The sequence below is a fragment of the Alexandromys fortis genome, unplaced genomic scaffold, assembly GCF_014885135.2.
Source record: "Alexandromys fortis isolate MF-2015 unplaced genomic scaffold, M_Fortis_MF-2015_v1.1 scaffold_69, whole genome shotgun sequence".
In the NCBI taxonomy this organism is placed as follows: domain Eukaryota; kingdom Metazoa; phylum Chordata; class Mammalia; order Rodentia; family Cricetidae; genus Alexandromys; species Alexandromys fortis.
The window spans coordinates 658,900-686,435 of record NW_026067951.1 but is presented as its reverse complement, the minus strand read 5'-3'; the positions used below and the strand labels follow the sequence as shown (position 1 = coordinate 686,435).

General features: G+C 44.7%; 1 protein-coding gene across 5 annotated transcripts in view; it reads right to left on the bottom strand.

Moving 5' to 3' along the window:
• Positions 1 to 27,536, bottom strand: part of Fam171a1 (family with sequence similarity 171 member A1) — a 120,137-nt gene that overhangs the window by 9,996 nt on the left and 82,605 nt on the right. For all 5 annotated transcript variants that reach the window (XM_050150529.1, XM_050150528.1, XM_050150527.1 and 2 more), the window contains exons 4-5: positions 20,453 to 20,611; positions 14,431 to 14,607 (exon numbers count right to left, since the gene is read on the bottom strand). In XM_050150529.1, coding sequence (XP_050006486.1) covers positions 14,431 to 14,607; positions 20,453 to 20,611 — 336 coding nt within the window. The remainder of the gene's footprint in view (positions 1 to 14,430; positions 14,608 to 20,452; positions 20,612 to 27,536) is intronic.

The window sequence follows — 27,536 nt, the reverse complement described above, 5'->3', positions numbered from 1 at the left end:
ATCTGCTAAGGATATAACTAAGTACTGTGGAAGAACGTCAAGAGAATAGTGTCGCCTGGAGAGAGAAGACGACACCCATGGAAGGAACAGCATGCAGAAGCATGAAACAGTGGACCAAGTGAAGAACAGACAGGTTCAAGATGAACAGGAGGTGGCAGGTGGGCCAAGGCTGGGAAGAAACTTTGCATTTGCCTGCACAGACCTTGAAATAAATACCACTAACAATGGGAAGGTATGGGAACCTGTAAACAAAGGCCAATTATGCTCCCTGCCCTCTGCTTAGTCCCTGCCCAGCTAGTCCTCATGACTGACTGCTATTGTAGTTCTAACTCACAGAGTTTCCCTCTATTCTAAAAGATGCAAATCTGAGTTTGAGGAGAACTCACGCATCTGCATATTCTACATCTGTTCATTCCTAGGAAAAGCTTTTACTGTATCATAATTTTCCCAAGGCACATGTTGTAAGCATGCTGTTTTAAGTCTGATCTCCAATAGATTACAAGCTCTGAGAATGCGGACCTGTGTGTTTTCTATCTTCTGTCTTCTGCCATGTGCCTTCAAATATCTACAGAGCAGGATCTCCACACTGAGTGGAACCTAGAGACACAATCCAAAAAATAGCATCCGTCTCCTTCTGAGGAAGGCTGGGTGTGGTCGACAGGAAAGCTATCTTAGCAGGAGTGTGACTAAGGTGGCAGGGAACACAGCCAGCCAGGGAAGAGTCATTAAATCGGGCATGCTTTCTATCAAATGCACACACAGACAGCGACAAGAGTGTGCTGCTGCTGTGGGATTCGATTGTGCTGTTACTAGCACGAGCATTTTCCAAGTTTTTGGTTTTTTTGTGTGAGGGAAGGCTATAGGAAACACGAGGACTAATGAACTGTGTGCTGGAAACACATGCTTCTCGTCACTGAGACCCTACTGCTGCGGTAGGATGCTGAGGATTTCCCCCTTGGGCAGCAGCAGCAGGAGGCTTTCCCACTTGCACACTGGTGCACAGAAATGAGCATTGTGCCTAAGGTGGGGAACAAGACTTGGATTCTTTACAGGTGAAACCGATGGCAGAGCGGACAAAGCTCGTCGAAGGGTCCTGTGCCGAGTGATGTTCTGAGGTAGCTGGGTGCTTTGAGCAGGTGCTTGAAACGGTGCTTCCATGTGTGCGCATGCGGGCACCAGTCCTGCGCAGACAGCACAAGGCAGGCGCCAGGTTTTCTACTTTATGAATGGAAGAAAGATCCAGCTGCCACTTGGCGAGGCCACCTTCTGGATGGCTCTGGGTGCTGCTGAACACCCTCTGTGAAAGGGCTGTCCTGATGAAGATTCTCACCTTTGGGATCCACCCACCGAGCAGCCCCCAGTGTACAGCAGTGCCTGGCCTCTCTGGGCCCACTTCTTCTGGTCTGTTTTTCTATCTTCCCCTAGCCTGCTCCTTCTCAACCTCTTCCATGGCTTCCCTTTAAGGCTTATAACTGCTCCTTCTGTGTCCTCTCCATATGCAGGCAGTTGGGACTACTGCTGGGAGACAGAGATCAAGGCTGTCACTTGTTGATGGCAGATAGGCAGGGCCTACACTTTTTAGTGCGTTGCCAGCCCCAGGCAGGGTGGCCTTAATGTGCAGAAGCCACACAGGTGCAGCTGCATCAACCTGGTTGCTGAGCAGGTATCTCAGGAGTCGGCAGGTGACATGTGCCTCTGCTCTGACATGAACCTGTGGTTGGCACTGTTTGTGTGTGAAGGTCATGTGATCCCTCTGTCAGCATTGAGGAAAGAGATGCTGCAAGACTGGCTAATCAATTTCTAGCTAATCCATTTGCAAATGGCTTTAAAGTCATTGGAACCATTTCTAATGGAATCTTGAGCAAAAATGAATACAGAAAACAGGCAAAGGTAGGCTGTTCATAGGAATGGAAGCTAAGTCTCCTTCCCATGAGGCTATTCTTCTGTACCTGCCAACATCTGAGAAGAAGATTTGGCACAAATACCAAAGAGTACATGTAATTTTGATTCAGACACATTTTTTTTTTCCTTGACAACTTGAGGTCATGGTCATGATCAATGGCAGTTCTAGGTTCAGTGCCCCTAGGAACACAGAATTGAGGGTTCTGGAGACGACGGATTGCTCTTATGATAAATAGCTCTTCTACTGCCCACATGCTCACTGTGCCTTTCTTCTTCTTTCAATAAGGTTTATTTATTTATTATGTATACTGTGTTCTGCCTGCATGTGTGCCTGCAGGCCAGAAGAGGGTACCAGATCTCACTATAGACGGTTGTGAGCCACCATGTGGTTGCTGGGAATTGACTCAGGACCTCTGGAAGAGCAGCCAGTGCTATTAACCTCTGAGCCATCTCTCCAGCCCCACTGTGCCTTTCTTATATGCCATGTTCTTGCTATCAAGTTCTGCTCCTTTACTATTGCCATGCCCAATTTGCCATGTTTAGCACTCTGTTACCATTCCCTTAGCAAAATGTTGTCTAGAATAATGTGTCCAGGCAGTGTAAGGACAGGAGGTCAACCCAATTTCAAACAGTGGCACTCTGATTCCAAGTTTGGTATTTTTTTGTCTGATTTATCTTTAAGAGTTAAACTACACACCATTGAAAGATTAATAAATATTTTCAAGAGTGGGTGATGTGTTGAAAGAGTGCCTTCATCTTCTGGAAGTGACTTTGTTATGTGCTTAGCTGGAAGGTTCTCCGTGTGTGAAGAGCTGTGGGTTCTTCACATGGTAGCGGCATTTAACTGTAATTATTGTTACATATAGTAACCATCAAATAGGACATCATGCTTATCTGTAAGATGGGGTCTCTAGCAATCACCATAGTCATATGCTTTTAATATTTTATGGTAGTTTGTGAGGAAGAGATTAACTTTTTAAAAGTTTTTAGTTTTGTATGTTGATACATGTGTTTAAACATGTGTGTACCATGGTGCATGTATTGGGGTTAGCAGACAAATGTCTGGGAGTCTTCAACCTTGTTGAAACACGGTCTCTAGCTCGCTAGCCTGGGGAGCTTCTGGCAGATTCTACTAGCTCCACCTCCATCTTGTGCTAGAAATTCTTGGATCACAGATGTGTGCCCCCATATCTAGCTTTTTATGTGGATTCTGGAGACCGAGCCCAGGTCATCAGATTTGCAGGACAAGTGTTTTAACCTAGCTCACCTGAATCCTAGGTCCCTGAGAGTTTTAAAGCTAAATTAAAATATTTATTTTATTTAATTACTTGGTTTACTTTTGTGCTGGAGATCTGGCCAAGGGTCTTACATATCCCCAAGCTGGTCAGGGGTTTGGATTACAGGCAAATGCCACTGTATGTGGCTAATCTTAAAAATGAACTGAACCTAAGCAGCTGTTTGTCTTTCCCTTTAAGGGCTTGATGATTTAAGAAATAAGTTTTGGGAGAGGAGCCATAGTGGGAAACATCAAAGATTTTGAAAGGCTAAAGAGCTTATAGACCTAGCCAGAAGCACCAGATACATGGTCATGCTGATACAACATAGTGAGAACCCTCCATTTACAACAGGTACATAGAGATTTCAAGAATGCAGGCCACTAACGTATGAAATTAATTAACCCTACCTGAGAGAAATTTTGTTTATTATCTGCTATGTTCAGTTCCCACCCAGCAATTGGCAAATCATGCCGTGACAGTCACAAAAGAGCAAGTGGGGTTAGTAGACAGGACCGTGGTCCTCAGTGTTAGAAAAATGTCTTGGAATAAAAGACGTCACAACAGGGAACCTGCATGTATGGTAGAACATTTATCTCCACAGCTTGCTGAAGAATCTGCAAAGACTGAGGTGTGTGTGTGTGTGTGTGTGTGTGTGTATGTGTGTGTGTGTCCGTGTGTGCCTGTGTGTGTTGTACTGTGATTCACTATGTCTGGAGGAAAGCCAAGGGGGCTGTTCCAACAAGTTCCTGGACAATGTCAGGCCACTCACCTGTGAACTGCATTTCCAGTTGCAAAGTCTTCAGATATGAAGACCTTTTAGGGCTGGAGGACTTCCTAAAATAACCCTGATGCTATTTCCTACAATGTGGCCACTGCTGAAAGCGGCTTTGTAAGTATTCTCTATGATCTGTTCAGGAAGTAATTCAGCCCTTGGCAGACCATACCAGGGGTTGAGAGGGTCAAATGAGCGAGACAGCATGTTGTATGATGGAAAGTGATACTCTGCCACATGGCTGCTGTGTGTGAGGCTAAACTGGTTCAAAATCAAGACCCTGGGGTGCACCATGGCATCCCAGCCTGTTCTGCCCCTAAAAAGTTCCAGAGAAGGCTTCTAGATGTCTTTAGGATATCACATATCCTCTCCACAGGCTCTGACTAGCGTCACCACTCCGCTGACAACACTGTTTAACTATCTTGTGGTCCCGACTTCATTCAAGCACATGGCTCTACTGCCTCATTCAAGAACAAAAACCTTGCCAGAGGAACAGTTCCCGAGTCAGTTTGCTTTGCTGCTTTATTTCCGAGCCTGCAGCCGAGAGAGGGGGCCGTCATGAAGATGATGTCCAGTGAATGCATGCTGTGGGGCTGGAGAGATGGTAAGAGCACTGGCTGCTTTTCCAGAGGACCCAGGTTTGATCCCAAGTACCCACATGGCGCTCACTGCCATTTGGAACTCCAATAACAGGGTATCTGACACCTTCTTTTGGCCTCCATGGGCGCTGTGGTGGACAGACATACTTACAGGCCAAACACCCACATAAACAGGGGGAAAGCTAGACAAATGAATTGTGCAATTAAATTTTCATCACATTTATTTATTGAAAAAATTATTTTTATTTATATGCATATGTATGTGTCTGTGTGAGTGGATAAAAGGCATGTGAGGTCCATGGAGGCCAGAAGGAGTTCTATTTCCTGAACATCGGTTCACAGTGCCTTGTGAGTCACCTGAGTTGGTACTGGGAGCCAAACTCAGGTCATCCGGAAGAGCAGCAAGTGCTCTTAGCTTCTCAGTCATCTCTCTACTTTTACTTGTATTTCGCGTGTGCACGAACACCATGGCACTCTATGGAGGTCACAGGACAACTTGCTGGAGTCAGTTCTTTCTCACCATGTGGCCTGGGGATTAAACACTCACACACACCACACATATGTATGTATCGAGGGGCTTGAGATGGCTCAGTAGTTCACAGTACTGGCTGTTCTTGCAGAAGACCCAGCTTTAGTTTCCAGTCTCCATACTGGGTATCTTAACTGTAACTCCAACTGCAAGGGTCTGACACTCTTTTCTGTCCTTCACCAACATCTGCACATAAATGGTACACACACACACACACACACACACACACACACACACACACAGAAAGATCTGGTCGGCTGGGTGGGTAGCTTAGTTGGTTGAGTGCTTGCTTGCTTGGCATTCATAAAATCCTGATTCAGTCCTCAGCATAAGTTGGATGTAGTACGGTACACCTGAGATCCCAGCACTCAGGAGGTGGAGGCTGCACAATCAGAAGTTCAAGGCCATCTTCAGCCACACAACAAGCTTGAGGCCAGTCTGGGATACATGAGACTGTTTCAAGCAACAATAACAATTCTAAAATAACTTATTGCGTATTAATGTCCTAGTTATTTTTCACTTAGGCTCGTAGAACAAACATCAAATTTCTGCTGAAAACCCAGGCCAAAAAGCAGACTCTGAAAGGCCTAGATGCTTTCTGGCAGTGGAAACGCCAGTTGAAGGATATGCAGTTGCCACACATCCACCAGCAGCTCCATCAGCGGTAGCTAATGGGTGACTGGCACAGAATACAGGGGTCCTCTGAGAAGGACTGATTTGTAAACTCTCAAACCACAAAAGCAGGCAATACTCATTTGTCAGGCTTGCCCAAAATGGTTTTGGTTAAATCCAAGCATGGTAAATTCTAGTTCTACGCAAAGTGATACTTTAAGAAAACCAACTCCCTAAGAATAGAGTTTTCAAACAAAAATGCCCCAAACCACAGCTACCCAAGAACTAATTTTCTGAAAATCATCTTTCCAAGGAGGCCACCAACACAAAAGCCTTAACAGTGCTTAGCAATGCTTGACAATTACAAGGCTGTTTTTTGAGTTCCTAGGCAACACTGCAAAACAATTGTCTGTCTTCTTAGATCACTGCACAGGGCAGCACAAGTATTACTAACTCCAACTCTCATCCTTAGGGGTGGAGCTTTGCAATGGGATGCTAATAGATATATAGCAATGAACCCCCCCCCCCGGCCCCATCTTAGTCTCAAAAAGCAAAGCAGATGGTCCGTCTGTGCCCTGCCCCAGGATCTTTGTCCAGACAAGGTTTTTACTGGGCTCTTGGCATTAACCCCAATGCCAGCTCTACCAGCTCTCTTTGCAGACGAATTATCCACTTCCCAACTAGAAATCTCATCAAAACCCAGTTCCCTCTCAAGCTGGTTTTCATATCTGGGAAAACAGAGGCCTTTCTCTAGCATGCACAAGTCTCTAGGTTCAATTCCCCAGCACTCCAAAAATCAGGTGCTCTTGGAGGCAGAGGCAGGAAGGTCACAAGTTCAAGGTCACCCTTGCTACACTTTGAGGACATCTCTTTGTTCCTCCACTGTAGGCTTCCCTGAGAAATGGCCTATTTGTCTTTCTTAGGAATATACTGGTATCACTCTCAGGTAAGCCAATCCTTCCTTTGTGCAATACCCGTAATTCTCACATCTGTTCTTCCAGGAAAAAAGGGTAGTGTATATAGTTCTAAAATTAATGCCACATAAAATTATGTATTTAAACTGTTAGAAAAGTAGACATCTCCATTTCCAACTTTTATAGCACAGTGTATTCCTGTAAGTCATTCAAACCACAACAAACTGAGATCCTCCATCTAGACATATGGTTTAATATTTACATGATTTTAAATACCTGCATCTATTTCTCCACGTTAGAATTCTGGGTCAGCCTTGAAAAAAAGAAACACAATTAACCAAGTCCTTGGCAGTCTCTAACTTATTCTCGGTGACCTAGATAACCCTTTGATCAAACTTGAGGTCAGAGAGGCATATAAAATGATCTTGACTTCATTTTTTAAAGAACAGTTTTAGGTTCGCATCAAATTTGACACAATGGTGCAGACATTTCTCATTCCATTTTACCCCCACCCCTACACTTGATCCTCTGAGCAACACCCCTACAGTATTCTTTTTTTTCATTTTTTCTTCTTTCTTTCTTTCTTTCTTTCTTTCTTTCTTTCTTTCTTTCTTTCTTTCTTTCTTTCTTTCTTTCAGATTTCTGTCTCTTCCCCCCAGCCGCCTCCCCTTTCCCTCCCCTGCTACATCAATGGACCTACACTGACAAATAAATGAAATGGATTTGCATTTTAAATAAGCTTCACCTCCAGGAGCCAAGCCAGCCAGGACTTACCTGAGAGACTGCGAGCCCCAGCATATATCATCAGCAGCCAGGCCCCAGGGGAGGCAGGCCTACTCCACAGGGCAATTATGGCCATATTCCTAAGTACCTGCTATGGATGCACCATATAAGATGAGAGGCCGGTTCAGTAGCCACCATCTCTATAGCAACCCACACATACCCTGCCTGCTGTGTTTGGGAAGGCAGTTAAAACTGGATTCTGCAGCATAGCTTCACTTTCAGCCTAGGCTTTTCTGTCTGTCATCTCACCAAAGTAAGAGGGTTCAAATACATGAAGTGACCCTTAAACAGCAGAAATCCAAATCCCAAATCTAAAACATCATTGATGTTTTGATTACTCAGTATCAGTCACTTTCAATTCAAACCACTGACCTGGTTTGCTTATTCATACATGACCATTCCCTAGGGCAACAAGTCAAACAAGCCCCTACTCCAGAAAGCCATCTGCTGCCCTAGTTATACACCAAGGAAAGAATAAATGTCCATAAAGGGAGTGGACACAATTGGCCCTCACTGTCCGGAAAGCCCCAGATAACACACATTTGCCATGACCAACTTTCTTCCCCGGGGTGGGAAGGAAAACTGCTTACATCAAAGGCCAAACTGGCTCCCGCACATAGATCACAAAGTGTGGACACTGCTCGCTTTTACCAACCAGTTACCACCTCCGTGGACCATAGGGCAAAGCCTATGGGAGGATCTGAAGTTAGAGAATCCTGCTAATGCCTCAAAAGACCAAGTGGAGAATCTCCTTTGCTGAGTAAGGCTAGTGGTACTCCAACACAATACACAAGAGCATACATGCAAATGTCCCAATGTAGAACATGTATGTTACAAGTGGCATTCCAACACAACACACAGAGAGTGTATGTGTACATGTTTCAATGTAGAACATGCATGTTGTGCTTCTTCAAACAAGTTCTTCAAGAGTATATGTGCTGATGAGCCACACACAGTGTTGTAACGTGGTCAATAAGTACCAGTTCATGTGTCCTGATAAAGTGTTAATCTATTAGGTCATACTCTGAAGAACAGAGGTTGAAATATAAAGATGCTGATCTTTATACTGGAGATTTATTTGCTTGCTTCAAAAGTAAAGACAACTGTGACCATTAAAGAAAAGGCAACTGGGGTGTTGGAGAGATGGCTTAGTGGTTAAGAGCACTGGCTGCCTTTCCAGAGGATCCACATTTGCTTCCTCACACACACATGGGTAGGGGACAGACATTGTCTTCTCGTCTCCACAGGCACCCCCACCATCATACTTGTACCCCCACATCATTTAAAAATAATAAAATGGATCTTTAAAAAATCTTTTAAAAAGTAACTATGACTAAATGGCCACATTTATTATTGTGTGGCCACATTTATTATTATATACATTAAATATTGACCCCTCTAATGGTAGGATCAAGAGAACTTCTCTACGTCTCTCCTAAGAGCACTTGTGCAGTTATCCATTCAAGACAAGGTCTGCATCAGAGCTAAACATAAATTCACTAGATCAGCATTAAAAATGTGCCTTCATCTTTCACACAGAAGCCACACTGAGAGAGCGGTGAAAGCCCTGGGTGTCCCAGTCCTACACTGAACGCCTTCCATGCTGAATACCAGCTGAACTGCTGGAGTCTGCAAAGGTGACAGCAAACAAGAAGGCGGCAGCTGAGCCAGCACCCCAGTTACCTTCTGCAGGAAGAAACCACTATTGCATTGTAGTAGTAAATTCAGAGTTTCCTCAGCTAAGGTGTTGGGATCAGGAGTCACAAGAGTGTTCAGTAAAAAACTTAGTAAAGCTTTTGGATTGTGGGGACGTGAGCTGGTGTTGCAGTGACAATACTCACTGGGTGTCACAGGATGAAAACACTCACAGACAACTCACCAACAAATGGACATGGCCTTATTCCAATAAAACTTTATTTAGGGGTTGTGTGTGTATGTGTCTATGCATTTTATGTGATTTTCATGTGTTCTGAGATCTTTCTTTAATGTTTACTTGTTTATTTGTTTAATGTTTATTTGAGTATAATTGACAGATAAAAGCTGTATATACTTAAGGTGCATGACTTGATGTTTGATGTGTGTATCAAAATAAACGATATGCCATTACCTCACAGATACCATTTTCTTGATGACAATGCAACATGGACTCTCAACAAAATTTAAGAACACAGCATTGTTAACTATGTTGATATTGCTGTAGAGTTTACTTCTGAACTTTCTTAGTGTACATGAGGGAGCTTTGTGCTCACTGGCCTCATCTTCCCATTCTCTCCTTCCCTCCACTTTTCTGATTCTTCAATCTTTTAAAAATATAAAAATCATGCTTAGCTTCTAGGCTCTAGCCAAGTGATCCTGGTTCAAGTGAAGACTTCTTAATGGATTCATAACTTGCTTTTTCTGTGTATTTAACAATTTGGAATTGGCAATTATTTTGATTTACCTCCAAAGTAATTAATTTAAAGAATTAAGTGATTTCAAGTGATCATTATAGTAAATATATGGGATGGGCTTGAAGTAGCTGTTGCATTTTCTTCCCATTGCACTGCTGAGACAGGCTCTGGAACTTTTATATTTAACTGAAACCTTTTAATAAGAAAATAACGTTAATGATTAAATATGAGAGCGAAACAGCTTATGAAATATGTAGGCTTCATCGAATTGAGGAAGTTGAAGAACATATGGTTTCTATGAGTTGTCTGTCCAATTTTAAAATGCGTTTTCTGAAACGCATTTTAATTAATTTGATTATTTTTGCGTGATGATACAGTGTTGGCTCTGCTCTGTGTATGGGCAGTCAGTCTGTAATTAAGAGGAGCTGGGCTGTCAGGTCTTCTGAGGTAGAGGATAATTTTAAAGGCCATTTAATGGAAACAGATCGAGCATACAGTGAGGAGGCCCAGTGTAAAAAGGATTAACATCATGAGGATTACCTCAGGTTTCAGAGACTTTACCACAATGTGCCTTAGTTTTCTACTGATTTCTATAGTGTATGCATTTTCTGTGGCTGCTGTAACAAGTTTCTCACAAAAATAAAGAGTATAATATTTTCCAGATTAAATCTCTTATCTCTGAATGTCAGAAACCAAAAGCAGCTCCTCTGGGCTGAAACCAAGGTGTGCAGGGTGAGTTGGAAGGGAAGCTTCCTGGTCTGGTCTTTTTTAGCATCTGGTGTGCACTTGTACTCCTTGGATTATAGCACCTTTCTCTATTTTTTAATCATATTACTCCTACTCCTGCTCGCTGGTCTCTCCATAAACTCCTCTAACTCTGTCTCCCTCTTTTCTGAGGCTTCTGGCGATGACAAAGGGTCCATCTGGATAGGCTCACCTCTCCACCTAAAGATTCTAGATCACATCTCCAGCACCTCTTTATCACATAATATGACATTCATAGGGCTCCAGGGGGGATACTTTATAGCTCATGACATAAAAATTATTTAAATAAAGTTTTATTGTTAACTATATGCAGAGTACACTAGTGAGGGTGAGCATGCTTCTTTAGTATATTCATTGTCATGGCATATGCGACATGCAACGAATTCTGCAGAAAGCTTCATCACATTGGGAACATAGGTTTTAACATCCCAGCCCTATTCACCCATATTCAAATACATTCATGTGATAAATAAGGAGGCAGGAAGGAGGGAAATAAGAATAGTAAGGACATAAGCACCAGGATTTTGATGGGGAGTGGGGTGGAATCCAATATCAATCTTTTCCTTTGCAACCATTCTCCAAACCAATCTCTCTCTCTCTCTCTCTCTCTCTCTCTCTCTCTCTCTCTCTCTCACACACACACACACACGTCTCTGTCATCTTGTTTTCAAATGTTATATCTTAAATTCTTCTGACTTTAAAAAAAGAAATTCATTTTCACTTTTAATTGTGTGTATGTGTGAAGCACCTGTGGAGGGCAGAGGAGGATGCTGATCCCTGAATCCCCTGGAGCTTTAGGTCCAGATGGTTTGACTTGCCTTACTGGGTGCTGGGAACTCAACTCTGCAGAGGAGCTACCTCTTCAACTCTACTCTGATTTTTTTTAAAAATGCTGCAAACACCCTTATGATGTGGGAGTGATTTCTTATTAATAAAGAAACTGCCTAGGCCCCTTGATAGGCCAACCCTTAGGTGGGTGGAGTAAACAGAACAGAATTCTGGGAGAAAGAAGCTTAGTCGAGGAGTCGCCATGATTCTCCCACTCCAGACAGACGCAGGTTAAGATCTTCTCTGGTAAGCCACCTCGTGGGCTACACAGAATATTAGAAATGGGTTAGAACAATATGTAAGAGCTAGCCAATAAGAGGCTGCAGATAATGGGCCAGGCAGTGTTTTAAAAAATACAGTTTCCGTGTAATTATTTCGGAGCATAACCTAGCCATGCGGCGGCTAGGTGCCAGGGACGCAGCCCTGCCGCCCCTAATGCAACACCCTTATCTGATCAATGAGGGCCTTAACTAGGAACTGTTCCTAACCACACAAAAGTAGACAGGACACTGCAGGACCAGGCAATGGCTAAGCAGGAGCACAGTCACTTCTCCACACACTGCTAGTACCACAGAGGCACACACCTGCAGAAGGGGCAGTGATACCTAGGGCACCGGGAGAGGGACTTCAGTGAGCTTTACAAAGCTGTGACAAAGTATCTTATGAAAATAACTGAAAAGGGAAAAGATGTATTTTGGTTCACAGTTCATCAAGTTTTAGCTCATGGTCAGTTGGCTCGATTGCTCCTTGGGTTTGGGGTGAAGGAGCAAAGCTGCTTACCTCATGGTGGCTGGGAACCAGGGACTAGAAGAGGCCAGAGTCCTTCAAGGTCATGCCCCAGTGACCCACTTCCTCCCCCTAGGCCCTATCTCCTAAGGGTGTGAGCCCCCTCCAATAGCACCATCTACTGAGAACCAAGCTTTTAGCCCAAGACACAGGGAGAACCTTTGAGATAAGAACCAGAACAGTTTTGATGGGTCTGCTAGTGAAGTGACAAGGCCTGAGGGGGAAGTGTCAGTATGTCTGGACAGTGACTGGGAAGGAGGAGAGACAGGGCCTGGCTCCAAAGAGACCTACGTGCCATGCTATGATACAAGTAAGTACCACATAGGAGTTCAGTCTTTGACTAAGAAGGTAACCTAAGCCACACTACAGCAGGCGCAGTGGAAGGAGGGGAAAAGAGGAGGCAGCCAGATGACTCAAGGAGTTGATAAAATGGTTTCCCAGCCCTGCCACAGGAAACCCAGAGAAGGACAAGAAGGTGAGTGTGAAAAACGCTGCTCTTTTCTTCATTGTTTTGAGACAAGGCCTTGCTGTGTAGCTCAAGCTAGTCTCAAACTCATAGGGGCCCTTTTGCTCCAGCCTCCTGATATTGGGATTTCAGCATGTACTAGTATATCTGGCAAGAAAGCCATTTGATGGAGCACAGCTATAAGATGAAACAACACTTTCCTGCCCAAGTTGCTTTTGTAATGGTGTTTTATCACAGCAATAAAACCCTAACTAAGAAATGCAGTATGCATTAATATAGTGTTATGTATAGTATATATACAACTAGCAATGTCAACTTTAACATAGTCATTTAAACTGAAGCAATCTTTAAAAGTTACTATAAAGTCTATTAATTATTTGGGAAGTTATAAATCAAAAACTCCATGAAAGCCCTAAAGATAATTATTCTCAAGTGCAACTGCTAAAATTATGTTTTGACTGATTCAAGGAGTTAAGTATTTAAAAAATATTATTTGATATAAAAAATTCTCATTAGCTAGGGGGTGGTGGTGCACGCCTTTTATCCCAGCACTTGAGAGGCAGGAACGGGCAGATCTCTGTGAGTTCGAGGCCAGCCTGGTCTACAGAGTGAATTCCGGGATAGCCAGGGCTACACAAAAAAAAGTGTCTCAAAAAAAAAAAAAAAAAAAACCCCAAAAAACCCGAACCAATTCAAACCAAGACAAACCAAACCAACAAAAACTTTCACTAGTCTTCATCATGGTTTAACAATGTTCTGTTGCTAGTTAAGAGCTGGTTATAAGCTTGACTTTCACAGGACACAAAAACGTCATCCATGCTGCATGAACATTCGAACATTGAGCCTCAAAGGTATTTACCACAGCCTTAGTTCATATTCTCCCAAATGGTAAAGGACTGGTGAACCGAGCCACGTATTTATATTCAGAGTGGAAAACTGCATCACGCCAATGCCACTGACCCTGCAGAACCATGCTGCTGTGGCAAGACACCGCCCTGCTGTAATGACGGCAAAAGCGGGAGACAGAACGATCCTGACAGCATTTCCGCTAGCCTGCCCAGCTGGCCTGCCAAGGCTGGAGAGCTTCTACTCGAGGTACCTGAGAAACTCTCGCCTCTCTTTCTCTTATGTCACTGGCTCAGAGGAAAGCAAGCTGCCCGCTGCCATGCTGGAAGCAGCCTTAAGTAGAGGACCACACTGCAAAGAGCGGAAAGCTCTGGCCACCGACCAGCAGGGACTACAGTCAGCCTGTGACTATGCTTGCCAGGCCCGGTAGAACCTTGCTAAGCTGAGCAGAGCTCTGGTTGCTGGTCCCACTGTAGCTTTGCTGAGGCCCTGAGCCTGAGCCACGGTCATCAGTGCTTGGGTTCCTCCACCTCAGGAACTGTGAGATGTGAGACGCTCATTGTTATCTCAAGCTGCTAAATTTTAGGGTAACTTAAGCAGCAACTGACAACACACACATGTGTGTACAGACAAATGACTAAGAGAACTAAAATAGATTAGCATCTTTCTCTAGGCTGTAGGACCATGCAGACTATTCCTTGTTTCAAACAATGCTGGCAAATATTTTTCCTTTATTCAGGAGGTAAACAAAAGATCATATAGCCAAGAGAGATCATAGAATCTTCAGAGAAACTAAAACAATGAAGGTTAGGAAAGTCAATTTTAGCTCCCATGGCTTTACATTAAATTAAAAACCAAACCAAACCAAAAGCCAAAGCCAAAACCAAAACAACAACAACAACAAAAACCCAGACAAGAAAAATATCGACTCCAGAGGGCACGTTCAGAGACTCTAGCTTACCCAGCTTCTGGTCAAACCGCCATGCAGCGACGTATGCATTGTGCCTCAGACTGCTCTGTGTGGCCAAGGGCACAGTGACATAGATGGGGCCATCCACCAGCACCGGTGTTCCATTGCTGCTGAGCAAGTGCACACTGACGGCTGTGACAGGGGTCAAGTCATACCGCGTGCTGTTTCCTGCAAGGAAGAAGTATGTCCATCACTGGCTAGGAGGACTTGGGGCTTCAGAAACCCTCAGGGAAAAAACAGTCGCTACTATCACGTACTGGTCCGGGGCTCTGTGGGCATCAGTAACCCTCATACCCACAACCTCATGAGGCAGTTCAAACCCACATTTTATAAAGAAACAGGTCCGGATGTGGCAGTAGCTTCTTGGGGGGCGTATACTAGTTAGCAGCAGAGCTGAAGTCCAAGTTCAAGTCTGCCAGGTGTAACAAACTGTGCCTTCGTGCCCACTCTCTTTTGCCTTCCTTTCCTTTCTTCCTCCCCCTCCCTTCCTTTTCTTTTTCCTCCTCTCTCCTTCCTTCCTTCCTTCCTTCCTTCCTTCCTTCCTTCCTTCCTTCCTTCCTTCCTTCCTTCCTTCTTTCCTTCCTTCCCTCCTTCCTTCCCTTTTTAAAGGCAGGGCCTTGACCTGTGGCCTGGAACTCATGATCACCATGCTTCAGCCTCTCAGGGGTCGAGAGTATGGCCATGGTGGAAACACCTCTTCTCTAATACAAGATAAAGAGTTTGGGGGAAGCTACAGAGAAAAGGCTCACAAAATAAGTTCTGTTCATATCACAAGACATACATCTATAGGATATATTATACACACACCAGCAACAAGTCAGCACCTTAAGAACACATATTTTGGAGACCATGCTTTAAACAAAACTTTTGTCAAGGATTGGTTCAAAATATTAACTACTTCTACCAGAAGTACAGGACTGAAACTTAGACATGGAATGTGTATGTGTTGTTTTAGTTGCATTGTTATTTTGGTCTGTTTATAAGGAATTTGATATCCCAGTTATTCTCCATTAGAGACCTTTTATCCAAGCCAGTGCTTTAACGACCGTCTATAGACAAGTTAAGAGAATGGGAGCAATATTTATACACTTAAGCAATCCATTTCAGATTTTTCTTTAGTGAAATACAATATCACACAAAGTACATTGTTATAATTTTACAACTTTGCCTTAATAGGATGGATTTCTTAGTGATAAAATGTTAAGGTATTTTATAATACAGGATCTCTTATATAATACAATACTATTTATGATTTATTCACTACTGCTATTTCTATTTATACTATGCCTTACTATTAAGTAGAAAGACAGATTATAAGGGTGTTTATTATATATAATATATAATATAATAGTATTATATAATACAATATATAATATAATAGTATTATGTAATATAATATATAATAGTATATATTTCCTATATACTAACCTACCTATCTGAGCTCCTGTCAGTCTCCACTTTGGACAAAGAGTAAACAGTCAAACCAAATGTAGTGAACTTTACAGTTTCAACAATGATGTAATGGCTAAGTCCTCTATGGAATAATCTGTAAACAACAATGACCACTATACACCCATCTCTGTTTCTCCACGATGACAAAGGAAGGCCTGCTAAAAAGATTTCCTCAAAATAATGAAGTTGGAACCACAGAGTTGAGGTCAGAAATATTTTAGTTAAGAAACCATTTTGTTTTGGGATAAGAAAATGGAAGATCAGAATTTACCATGCTTCTCTGGAAAATGCACTGTGGACTGAGGCATACACATACCCACAGCTTAAAGGTGACAGGAGTGCCAGCCAGGCCTACTCTGCACTGCTCTCAGCCATCAGACCCTTTCAACGAGGTATTCCTTAACCCAGAGACGTTAGGTGACTCAAGGGATGCTGGATGCGCTGCAGACACAAGGTTTCAATGAAGAAGAGTGTCTTACTTTGCTAAGCCCCATGCAGCAGAACCTGCTTGCAAACAGGTAGGTAGAAAGTTCTAGAAAGAGCACCTCCATTCTTCTTCCTCAGCATCTTTACATCCCCTTTTCTCTTCATCCGCATCTCCCTGATCTAGGGAGATGGGTTTCTGGAGCCAGCTGCCCCTGCCAGTTACTCCACTCCCCTGAGGGCTGTTTCTCTGATCTTCACAACTAAGGATGCTGGGTAGGTGAGAAGCCCTCTTGAGTGTGTGGACGTAAATACTCTCAGCTGCATGCATGCAGAAGTAAACCCCGCAGAAACAAGCAGATGAACTGAAAATACTATGCTTTAGCTTCCCATGCTGACCCGCTACCTTTAGAGAGCGCCAGCTGAGGCGGGCCTGGCAGGTGTGATGCTGAACCTGTACTCGGTACCTGGCACTCACACCTGGTAGGCTAAGCCAGGATGCCAAAACAAGGCCAGCCTGGGTTACACAGTGGGACCCTGAAGACAGGAATAGAAAAAAGGAAGAAAGAGGATAGAGGAGAGAAGAATGGAAGAAAGGAGGAGAGAGAGAAATGGAAGGAGGGAGGCAGAGAGGAGGGAGGAAGGGAGGCAGAGAGGAGGGAGGAATGAAGAAAGGAAGGGAGGGAGAAAGGAAGGGAGGAAGAGATGTAGGTTTCACCTCTGCTTTCTGGAGGCTCTGCCCTCTGTGCGCCATGAAATGCCGTTCCTACTTTACTCCACCCCCATGTCTCTCCCTCTACCCTCCCACCTCTTTATTCCCGAGTGACTCAGACTTAGAGGCCTACATGATTTCTCTTCCACATCTTGCTATGAGATTCCAGTCGCACCCAAGGTACTGTGTTCTGTCTGTAACAAGGTACTGTGTTCCTTCCTGCTCTACCTAGATGTTACGTGGCCCTCTGTGTCCAGCTAAAGACGGGTGTCAGGCCACCCAGGCGAGGGAGGGCAAGGACCACTAGATGGTGCCCCTTTAGCCTTCTGATCAATTGGTTGCTTATAACAAGATGGGTTTTACCCAGCCCTTAAGAGTCTCTTTGTCCTTATGTTTTAGTACCAGGCTGAAGTCTGAAGTTTTCTGAAATTTAAAAGATAGGTGCTACAATACCTCTGGTGAAGTCTTTGCAAATATTAAAAAAATATCTAAAACGGATCCTGAATTCAAAACACTTTAGCATTCAGGCATTTTGGATAAAAGATGAGATCATCTTGCACCAACTTTTCAGGGTCAGCAAAAATGCTACACCTTAGCTATTTTGCCCTCTGGGTCTCCCTGGTGTTAGTGGAGGCTATTTCACTGAGACCCACGGGAATGGTATTTGGTCTTTCTTAGGGACTCGGAGAAGAGTGTGATTCTAGAAGGTGGAGTGTCTTTGGCCTGCGTAGGAGAAGCAAAGTAATTATAGGGCCAAAGAGAGCCTGATCACAAACTAGCCCAAAGCCTGCAGCAACCCACTGTATTCCAGATGCTCTGCTCCACGGAGCCCCGGCCCCTATGTCTCCCAGGATAACTATGGATACACCATAGGTTGGCTCCCTTTCCTAGCGGATCTCAGAAAAACTTGGATCTTCTCTTGGGCAACCGATCTATTTTGTCACTGGAAAAACAGTTTAATGTCACCTTGCCACCTTTTCCTTCCCTCTGAAATAAGACTGATTTTTAAAATAAAACATGCTTCTAAAAAAATCAATAGTCCTGTGCTTTTGTTTTCTTCATTGGCTGGGCTTCTCAAGTTTCATAGTTTATTCTAGCACTACTGGAAGAGGGACACAGGCGTGAACGAGCCCCGAGTGAGGCTGCTCCTCTTTGCTGTGTTTTTGACTATGTTACCTTTCCTCAGGGCAGCCTATGAGGACCTCAGTCTAGAAGTGTCCAGGATCCGGAATCAATACGTTTCCCCCAAGAAAGTTTACTATAGATGATCACTACACATCTGTGTGATGGCAAATGACTGGCATTCTAATCATGTGATCAGTCCTCAGTAACTAAAGGAAGAAACATTTCTCAAAACAAGAATCAAAGATGGAGGAGAAGCAATTAGTTACCAAGTACCTTTCCTCCAACTAGGAATTTATTCACAAGCTACAAGAACGAATGAGACGTTTAAGGTTTACAAGTCTTTCTAGAATCACCAGTTTATGCAAAATCTTGGAAAACCGAGTTTTAATCAAAGCATCCCTGGGGACTGTAATATACCTAACACTAGGTCTGCTTTTCAATTTCATGCTATGTCTAAACATAAAGGGTGATAAAGAGGCACAGGAGAGAGAGGGGGAGGGAGGGAGGGAGGGAGGGAGGGAGGGAGAGAGAGAGAGAGAGAGAGAGAGAGAGAGAGAGAGAGAGAGAGAGAGATATTGATGGATGAATGGATGGATTCAGAATTCCAAGATCTGGAACCTCTCCTGCAGTAGCTGGAGGTCTGAGGACCATGCTGTCACTCAAGAGGAGAAAGGTGTAGCTTTGGTCCTTCTCTGATAAGGAATCATCACTTTTCTTCTGTCTGGTGACTCTTGGTTTCTCTGATCTTGTAAGTCCTGTGTCTAGTCAGAGAAGTGATGGTGACAGAGCTGATTTAGTGTGATCAGCAAGAAGATTCTAAGTCAACTTCAAAGCCTGGCTCCTCTCTGGCGGTCTGTGGTGTAGTGGCATTTCAACTGTATTTTAATAGACAAAGCTTGCCTGAAGTTCAGGGCGTAAACAGCCCCACTGGTCAGCCTTACAGACCAGGCAGTGGTAACACACGTCTTTAATCCCAGTAGCTAGATCCTACTGCACATACTGGCTTTGTGGGAGCCTAGGCAGTTTGGATGCTCACCTTACTAGACCTGGATGGAGGTGGGTGGTCCTTGGACTTCCCACAGGGCAGGGAACCCTGATNTGACCTCACTTCCTCTTCCGCCCAGAATTCTATTCTGTTTACTCCTCCCACCAATGCTTTAACCTATGAGGCCAAGCAGTGTGTTTATTACTTAACCAATGAAATCAACAGATTGATATATGACACTCCCACATCACTGGATGGAGGTGGGTGGTCCTTGGACTTCCCACAGGGCAGGGAACCCTGATTGCTCTTCGGGCTGACGAGGGAGGGGGACTTGGTTGGGGGAGGGGGAGGGAAATGGGAGGCAGTGGCGGGGAGGAGGCAGAAATCCTTAATAAATAGTAAAAATAAATCCCAGTAGCTACACTAGTTGCCATAGAAACCAGGCAGTGCATGACTTTAATCCCAGTGGTGCACACCTTTAATCCCAGCCCTAGAGATGATTATAAAATGGGAGGAGACAGCTCTCAGACACAGTCTTATTCTGAGATTCCTGGAGGCAGGATAGCCATTTTGGACTGGGGTTGAGGTAAGAGCCAGTGTTTGGCTGCTTTGCTTTTCACAACTTTGGGCTGAACCCTAATTTCACACTCTGAGCTTTTATTAATCATGCTTCACTATGGAAAGCCTCCATTGGGGACTTTCCCAAATCCCCTTTGAAAGGGAAGGAGGGTGAACATCCAGAAGCAGAGAGGAAGACGTGGGTGAGAGCTGATGGCCACAGCCAGAAATAGCAGACAATGTTCATACCTCAGTGACCCATCTATAGCGGAGCATGGAATGTCACTCGCTCATCTCTAGATGTCACTGGAACCAACCCTTCCCCTCCCAGCTGGGCACATGGCGCATGAGAGGGTGGGGCCGAGTGTCTCTTGCAGCACAACTGAATGAGACATTGTGGCCCCAACATTCAGGAGGTAAGAGGACTAGGCAGAGATCAGAGGGGCAGAAATCCTTTGTTTCTGATCTTGTACTTTAAAACAATTACAATTTCAATTGAGCTGAAATATTTAGTACAACACAGAAAAGCCCAGAGAAAGTGCTTCAGGCTCTTGGCAACTGCTGAAGGGCTCAATGAGGAAGCCAACAATGGTGGTACAGACTGAATACCTCCTTCAGCTGGTAAAAGGAACAATACCAACCCAGAACCTGTGATCAAGGCCCTGCTCCCTCTCCATTTAATGTGAGCACCTCTCGCCATATCCAAAAACTCACAGAAATAATAAGGTCCACCCCGAAAGAGAGGAGACTCCAATTACCTGTTCCATTTCCATCCAGTCCTCGCAAATAAGGAAAGCTGTCTACCTCGGACGGGGAGCTGGCGGCGGTGAGGAAGGCGGTGAGGTCGCTGTAGCTGGTGTTCTCGGGCAACCTCAAGGCCCTTCTCTGGAAATGAACGTGAGGCTGTGGCCGGGCACCTGCAGGGATCAACCTCTGAGTTACCTCCCCAAGGAGCCGTTTCCGTTTCAGAAAATGGCAAGCCATGAAAGGCTTCTCCAGGGCTCCAACATTCCTCCCCCGCCCCTGCTCCTTCCCACATGGCATGCCATCCATCCCTCATTCACCAGGACACAGGGATGTGACAACATGCTATTATGGGGCGAGAAATAATAGCCCATTGTCACATTTGTTTTGACACAGGATGTTATTTAGGTTTTGAACAAAAAGCTTTCCCCAAGTTCTATTTGCGACCAGTCTTTTCCACTGCACGGTATTTGGCTATGGATAGGGTAACATTTTGGGAGAGTCTCAGTAAATGACATAGGGAAACGGCAATTAATCTCTTCACACAAGCAATGCAAGGGATATGCTTTGATACATCTACAAAACCTTCCTCTAACTTCCTGAAAACATCTGATTTAATGCCACCGACCAAACTGAAGCAACAAGGGGATGCAATGTGCAGTCCTGGAAAGAAACGAAAACAAGAGCCCCCACCGCTCAAGATGAACTGTTTTCTTCCTGAGGAAGCTGCCGGGTGACACGGGCTCTGGAGTGTTTCCTTCTGGACACAGATGATGTTTCAGATTTGGCAAAGATGCAAAGTGGTTCTCCCTCCCCCAACTCCATCCCTCCGTGTGGCCACTGGACTGACCCAAGCTTGTGGTGTCACTTACAGCTTACCTCTCTCCAGACGCCACGATGATCTCTGTTTTTGCCTAAAATTGTGGTGACCGTTATCAGACATGAAGGAGAAGTAATTTTGTACAAACTTGGCAAAGATGTCCTTAAAATCAAAATTACATATACCCAGCTTGAGTTCACTTCATTCTCAGTTCATGCTCAGTTCCGGGCTCCTTCCATCCCTCCTCACAATGCACAGAGGTCCTAGAATACCAACCTCACCCAGAGACCAAGTCTGTAAAGTCATTCCCTTTGAACTTCTAGGATAGGAAGTGGTAACTTCCCTAGAAATTTTCTGTGATAAGGGAGTTTGAGAGCTCAGAGAATTGATAACACTAAGACCGTCTTCCTACAGTAAGGCTGACAGCCACTATGTGGGCAGGCTCTCCGGGCTACACTTGTCCGTGTATGGCTAAGGAGGTGGAACATTACATGCTTCTTCTACCTGCTCACAGGCCAGGAAAACACAGGTTCAGTCCGAAAGCCACTGCTTCCTCTCTTTGGTCACCTCTCACACAAATCTGTCAGGCAAATGCCAGGCTACCCAGACCCTGTCTTCATTTGTAAAACAGAGTGCCAGCCTCCAGGGATCCCCTTATACCACCATCTCTTAGATCAGTCTTCTAAACGCTGCTGTCTCCTTGGTCCACGCTGAATCCAAATCCCTCAGGGAGCCCACAGGCGCTATGGGCCCCATGGGAGCTGTCCGCTCTCACCCCTTTACCCACTTGGCTGGACAGCCTGACTGCCTCTTTTGTTCTCCACTTCCGCTGAGCTCTCTGAGGTGAAAAGTCAACATCTCCCTTTTCATCTCCTCATCTCGACTACATAGGATTATTTTCCCCAATAATGGCCGATGCGGCTGCAGATGTTCAGCGAGTGTGTCACCGGGTGGGCACCTACGTGCCACAATCAGGAAGAGCAAAGAACCCAGCTAATCTGAAAGAAAGTATGGCATATCTAAACAAGAAAGGGCCAAGAGGGCGCTGGACTTCACGAGAGCAAAGGGAGAAGGTGGAATCCAAGTCAGGTATCCGAGAACAGGGCTGGGTTTATGCGTCCCTCTGGGGCCCTGCATAACTTTGATGAGATGGGAAAGTTGAGATTTATGTGCAGGGGCCTCTGGCAGTGAGGAACGGAAAATTACTTAGACAAGAGAGAGGCTGCTAAAAGGCAGGTGGAGGTTCACACTGGACTCAGGACAGAATCCAACAAGGGCTTAGGGAACTGCCGTAGGATGCACAGAACCACAGACCAAAGCTCAGGGGCTTTGGTGTCTCCTTAAAACCCATTCTCCCATCCCTTTCCATCTCCGAGAGAGGCCTGTGTACTGCATCACTCTGATGGAGATTCTCTCTGCCTCTCTCCCTCTGCCTCACCTCTCATGCCACCTCTCACCACTTCCTTTCTTTGTACCGGAGAACCTGGGCTGTCACCAGACAACCAGGGCCATCTGTGCTAGCTGGAAGGTAGGCACACATAGGGTTATGGCAGGGCAGGAAGTGGCAGGTCCAGCTGAACTGACACCTGCTGTGACTGGCGAGACATAGATGTCATCCGCTGAGGGAGCCACACACTCTCAAGTGCAGGCAGAGGACTATGGACAAGTCTAGGCAAAACCTAGGATCGGCGAAATGGCCAGAAGATATCTGAGGGTATATATAGGCTGTACCAGACCACAGTGTAAACAAGGTCCAAGTGGGCATGTGTGGGGCTGGGCGAAGATGCTGTGCTCTTTAGCCTGCCTTTCTTTAGAGTTGCTAAGTCTTCATGTGATTGTCTGGGAGCAGGAAGGGAGTGGAAAAGCCCGCCTGCCATCACTGGTTGCCTCTAAATTCATCAGCAGCTATTTGGAACTTCTCTTCTCTTCAGACTTAAGGCCCATCCTCTTTTTCAAATGCTCATATCCCGACTTACCAAAAGCAGCAGATCACCTACTCTTTTCTTTCCAAACTTCTAAATCTATTTTTTCCCTCCTCTCTTCTTTTCATTCAAGGTCAAACCGAGCCCCTATCCTAAATTCTGCTTTCTTGTTTATGCCATGGTGAACCTTTACCAACTGTTCCTGCCTTTGCCAACAATCTCTTTGTCCACTGGTGATTCCTCCTTCAGCAATAAACATTCCCGCGTCTTCCCTATCTCGAAAAGAAAGTCACAATCAAACATGACTTTCACTGTGATCTCCCCATATATGAATGCCTGTTTTCTTCCATTCTGCCTTCAGTGACATGGCTTTCACTCACAACCTAACATGGCAAGGTCCAATGTATAATCTGCAAACCCCATGATCGCTTCTCGGCCTGCATCCCCTGACCTCTTCACAATGGGCCACAGTGTTCATCAGCCTCACCGACAGTCCCCTCTTTCTTGGCATTCATACTTGACCTCTGATTCGCTCCAGACTCTGCAAATCCTCATTTGCAAGTTCTCATGTCAATCGTTTCTTCCTCCCCGCTGGCTCTAGATGAAGCAGATCCCGGAGGGCTGCTATCCATCACCTCTGCTGTCTTAGTGGCTCCCCTTCACGGCCACAGCCCTTTCCAGTCCTGGAATCTGTCTAAGCTCCTCACTTACATCTCCCTCTGTCTTCTAGATAGTTCTACCAGACACCTATCTGGCTTTCCAGGACCAGCATCTACTGTCTCTCATTTAATGAACCTATGTTCTCTCCAACACCCAGTTTTGATCCAAGTCAACATCACTTTCCCTTCCTTACATCTTACACAATCACTCGAGTGCCAAGACTGGCTACTACTCTTCCTTTGTTAACATTTCCTTCCTTCTGCCTTCTTCCTCCACACAATGAGACCTATGTACCACCTTTTGCCTCAAAGGTCTCCCAACTAGCCCCTTGCTTTAGTCTTAACATTCTTTTCCATCCCACCTATGGGCACATTGACTGTTCAGAGATGCCATTCTGACCGTGTGCTTTTCCTGCTCAGGAGACATCGGTCTATACCACTTAGCAAATGTATCACGACAAACACTAAAAATAAGTAGATCAAGATAAACTCAAACTACTGCATCTTCTCCTACAACAGAGAGGCACAATTCAATCTTTAGAACTTATAAACAATGGGGTTGGGAAGAAGGAATTCCACCGTGCTCTTTGGGGTGAAGAAATTAAAGAGGTTAAGTAACTTGGCTAACGACAGTGTGCTTGGAAAATATAGAAAACTTATGTTCGGCATTCCTTCCTGTCACAATGTCTATCTCAAAATAGATGCTCTATTTATGACCAACCGCCTCCATCGTCTGGCTAAACAGGACTGTGGGGCTGACTGTTTCTATGCATGTGGCCATACTTGCCCCATGCCCGGAACTCCCTCTTGACTCTATTTCCATTCAAATGCATCTCAAAGTCCACCTCTTTTGCATAACCTCTCTCCATCCATCTCAAGCTTTATGGTCTGTTTGTATTTCTCTTATGGTCTTGAGTCTCATTTATATGAATATTTGTACGTCTTCATCAGAGGCACGATGAGAAAAAGAGCACTCAGTGTTTTTTGCTACCAGTAATACCTATGGAACTGAATGTGGTGAGCCACACCAAGCAACTCACTATGTTTCAACAATGCTATGACTTAATTGAAACTAGATTAGGACCACTAACACCTAGGGTCCAGAAGTTCGCTGTTGGGAGTTGTCCTGTGCATATTAACATATTGAATGGCATCCCTGATTTCTACCCATCAGATGCCAGTTGCAGTCCCCAAGCTGTGACAATTCCAAAGGCCCCAGAAACTGCCAAGTGTCCTAGGGTATGTGAAATTACCACAGTGGAGAACCTCTTATTGTATATCTCTATATTCTATGAGTCTTTATAACTTAAGCAACTCATATGAAGAGTCTCGTATATAGTAGACACAGAATATATTATAAACAAGAAAAGAACAAAACTCATATTCCTGGAACTCAAGAGTAAAGGAGGCAGAGAGTGAAATGGCTTGATTATCATAACGTCATACATCCCAGAATAAAAGGGAGATGACAGAAATAACAAGATCAACTTTAATAATGAGGGGCTGACTGTCCAGCAAGGAAGTTTCCTAGGTGGTCCTTGTCTGGAGGGCTGCTGTGAAGAGGCAGATGAGACCAGGCAACAGACAGGAAAACGCAGGCACACAAAGTATCACACATGGGAAGGTTGAGGAACACACAAGATATCACATATGGGAAGATTGAGGAAGCATATGTGAGCCAAGCACAGGCTCTGGTTGTGGGGATAGAGGAGACTTGTGAAAGGCATGGTGCCTCCAGCTCAAAACCGTGAAGAATGTCCAGGGATTGCAAGAGTTTAAGGATGGGCCCGCTGCTAAAAAGTTCAAGGGGGAAACACAAATCAAGGTGGTGACACCAGGGGTCAACCCAGAAGTGGGGGACTACGATGACGATGTCAACCAGGACTAGAGTTGAAATCCACCTTTGGAAGAGAAAGTAGGCAGGGAAATAAGACTGCACGACCGAAGCTAAGAAGAAACGAACACAGGGGTAGGCAGAGATGGCAGCTGCTTGAGGAACAAGGGGCAAGGAAGAAACAGGTGGTGTCGGGAAGCCTGGGAGAAGTCAGGCAGGACAGTGATTGGCCAGGAGCGGATCTGAGGACCTTAGCTTTGGAACAGAACAGGAACAATCTGGAGAGCAGCGTGAGGCCAAGGTTAGAGGAGCTTAACAGCATGTATGCGGCCATGCGTGTGGCGAGGGGTGACTTTTCTAAAGGTTGGGAAGGAAAGGGAACAACTTGAAGGAAAAGGGGTATGAAAAGGGTTTCTTTTCAAAGGTCAACACCTTGAGTAACAGCGAGAGGCAAGAAAGGCCGAAGAGAACACTGACGGAGGATTCGGCACATAAATGGAGGGAGGGTGCAGAAGGGGCAGCAGGACCCACTGTGGATGGGAAGGCATTCATGGGAGGACAGAGAAGCGGTGGGAAGGGAAGAAGTGCCCCCAGTCACTCAGTGCCCCCAGTCACTCAGTGCCCCCCAGTCACCCAGTGTCTCCCAGTCACTCAGTAACCCCCATTCTCTCACTGTCATAAGGCTTTTTCACAGAGTCACAGTAACACTCAGCATGATCACTTGCCTCACTTTTAAAATGCAAGGGCTGTGACTGCTCATGACACCCTTATTAGAAGCATGTATTTACTGTGTAGCTCATGTTTTGCGGGCATGCTCATTACTCTGTCTAATTCCATGAGAATTACTTTATCAGTGTATAGGGTTAGAATTCTAGTCTATCCACAGAGAAGGGAGAATATTTTTTATGTTTAGAAAAGTTCTCATTAATGTGTTTTATTTGGATGTAATTATGTAAACCTTCAAGTTAAGTTTCATGCACATGTCAGGGAACAATGGCCTCTTTCCCCGCTTGCCCCTGGTATCCATCTCTCCTAGTGGCCTTTATTCTTTCTGAGCTTTTCCTTTAATGCCACCTAACACAATGCAGCATCATGTGACCTTGTACATAGTTGGTGGTGTGGCATTTCCTAAGTGAACTATTGTCAAGCTTGGGGAACCTTTCCAGGATGGGCTGGTGCACCCTGCCATCTGAGCACCAAGCTTATGAGCATCCAGCTTATAGTGTTGTATGAGCAGGCAAGAATTCAGATCCATTGAAAAATGACATATGTAACAAAATGTGATCAGTCGGAGCCTAAAAAACATTATGTTTCATTCATAAATTTGGGATCATATTGATTTTGCAGAATGGAACTGATTTAGCAAATGATGGCAAAAATTCTCATTTATTCAACTACAAATGACCTTCCTTCCAGTTAGGAAAAATCGTAAAATCAAATGAAATGATGCATTGTTAATACTGCCTCGACTCTACTGAGATAAGAAATAGTATAATTAAACCTTTCAAACTTATGAAGTAGGATAAGTTTTCAAATTAACCAAATACCTGTAATGTCAGAAAGCCGGTATGGGCATGAGACTACAGAAAGGAAGAAATTGCTCTGAGATGGCTTCTGATTAGCTGCAGGATTCAGGGGTATACATATATTTCAGTTCTCCCTCCCCCGGTGTGTGTGTGTGTGTGTGTGTGTGTGTGTGTGTGTGTGTGTATCTGTATGTTAACTGTATCCCCAGCTCCAATCGTGGGGAACCTGCTACAAAGGAAGAACAAAGAACAGATGGATTCATTTCTGTTTACTTGATTATTCAATGGCTCATTGGGTACCTGTCAAGAAGCAGGCACAGGGCCTGGGCTTGAGGAA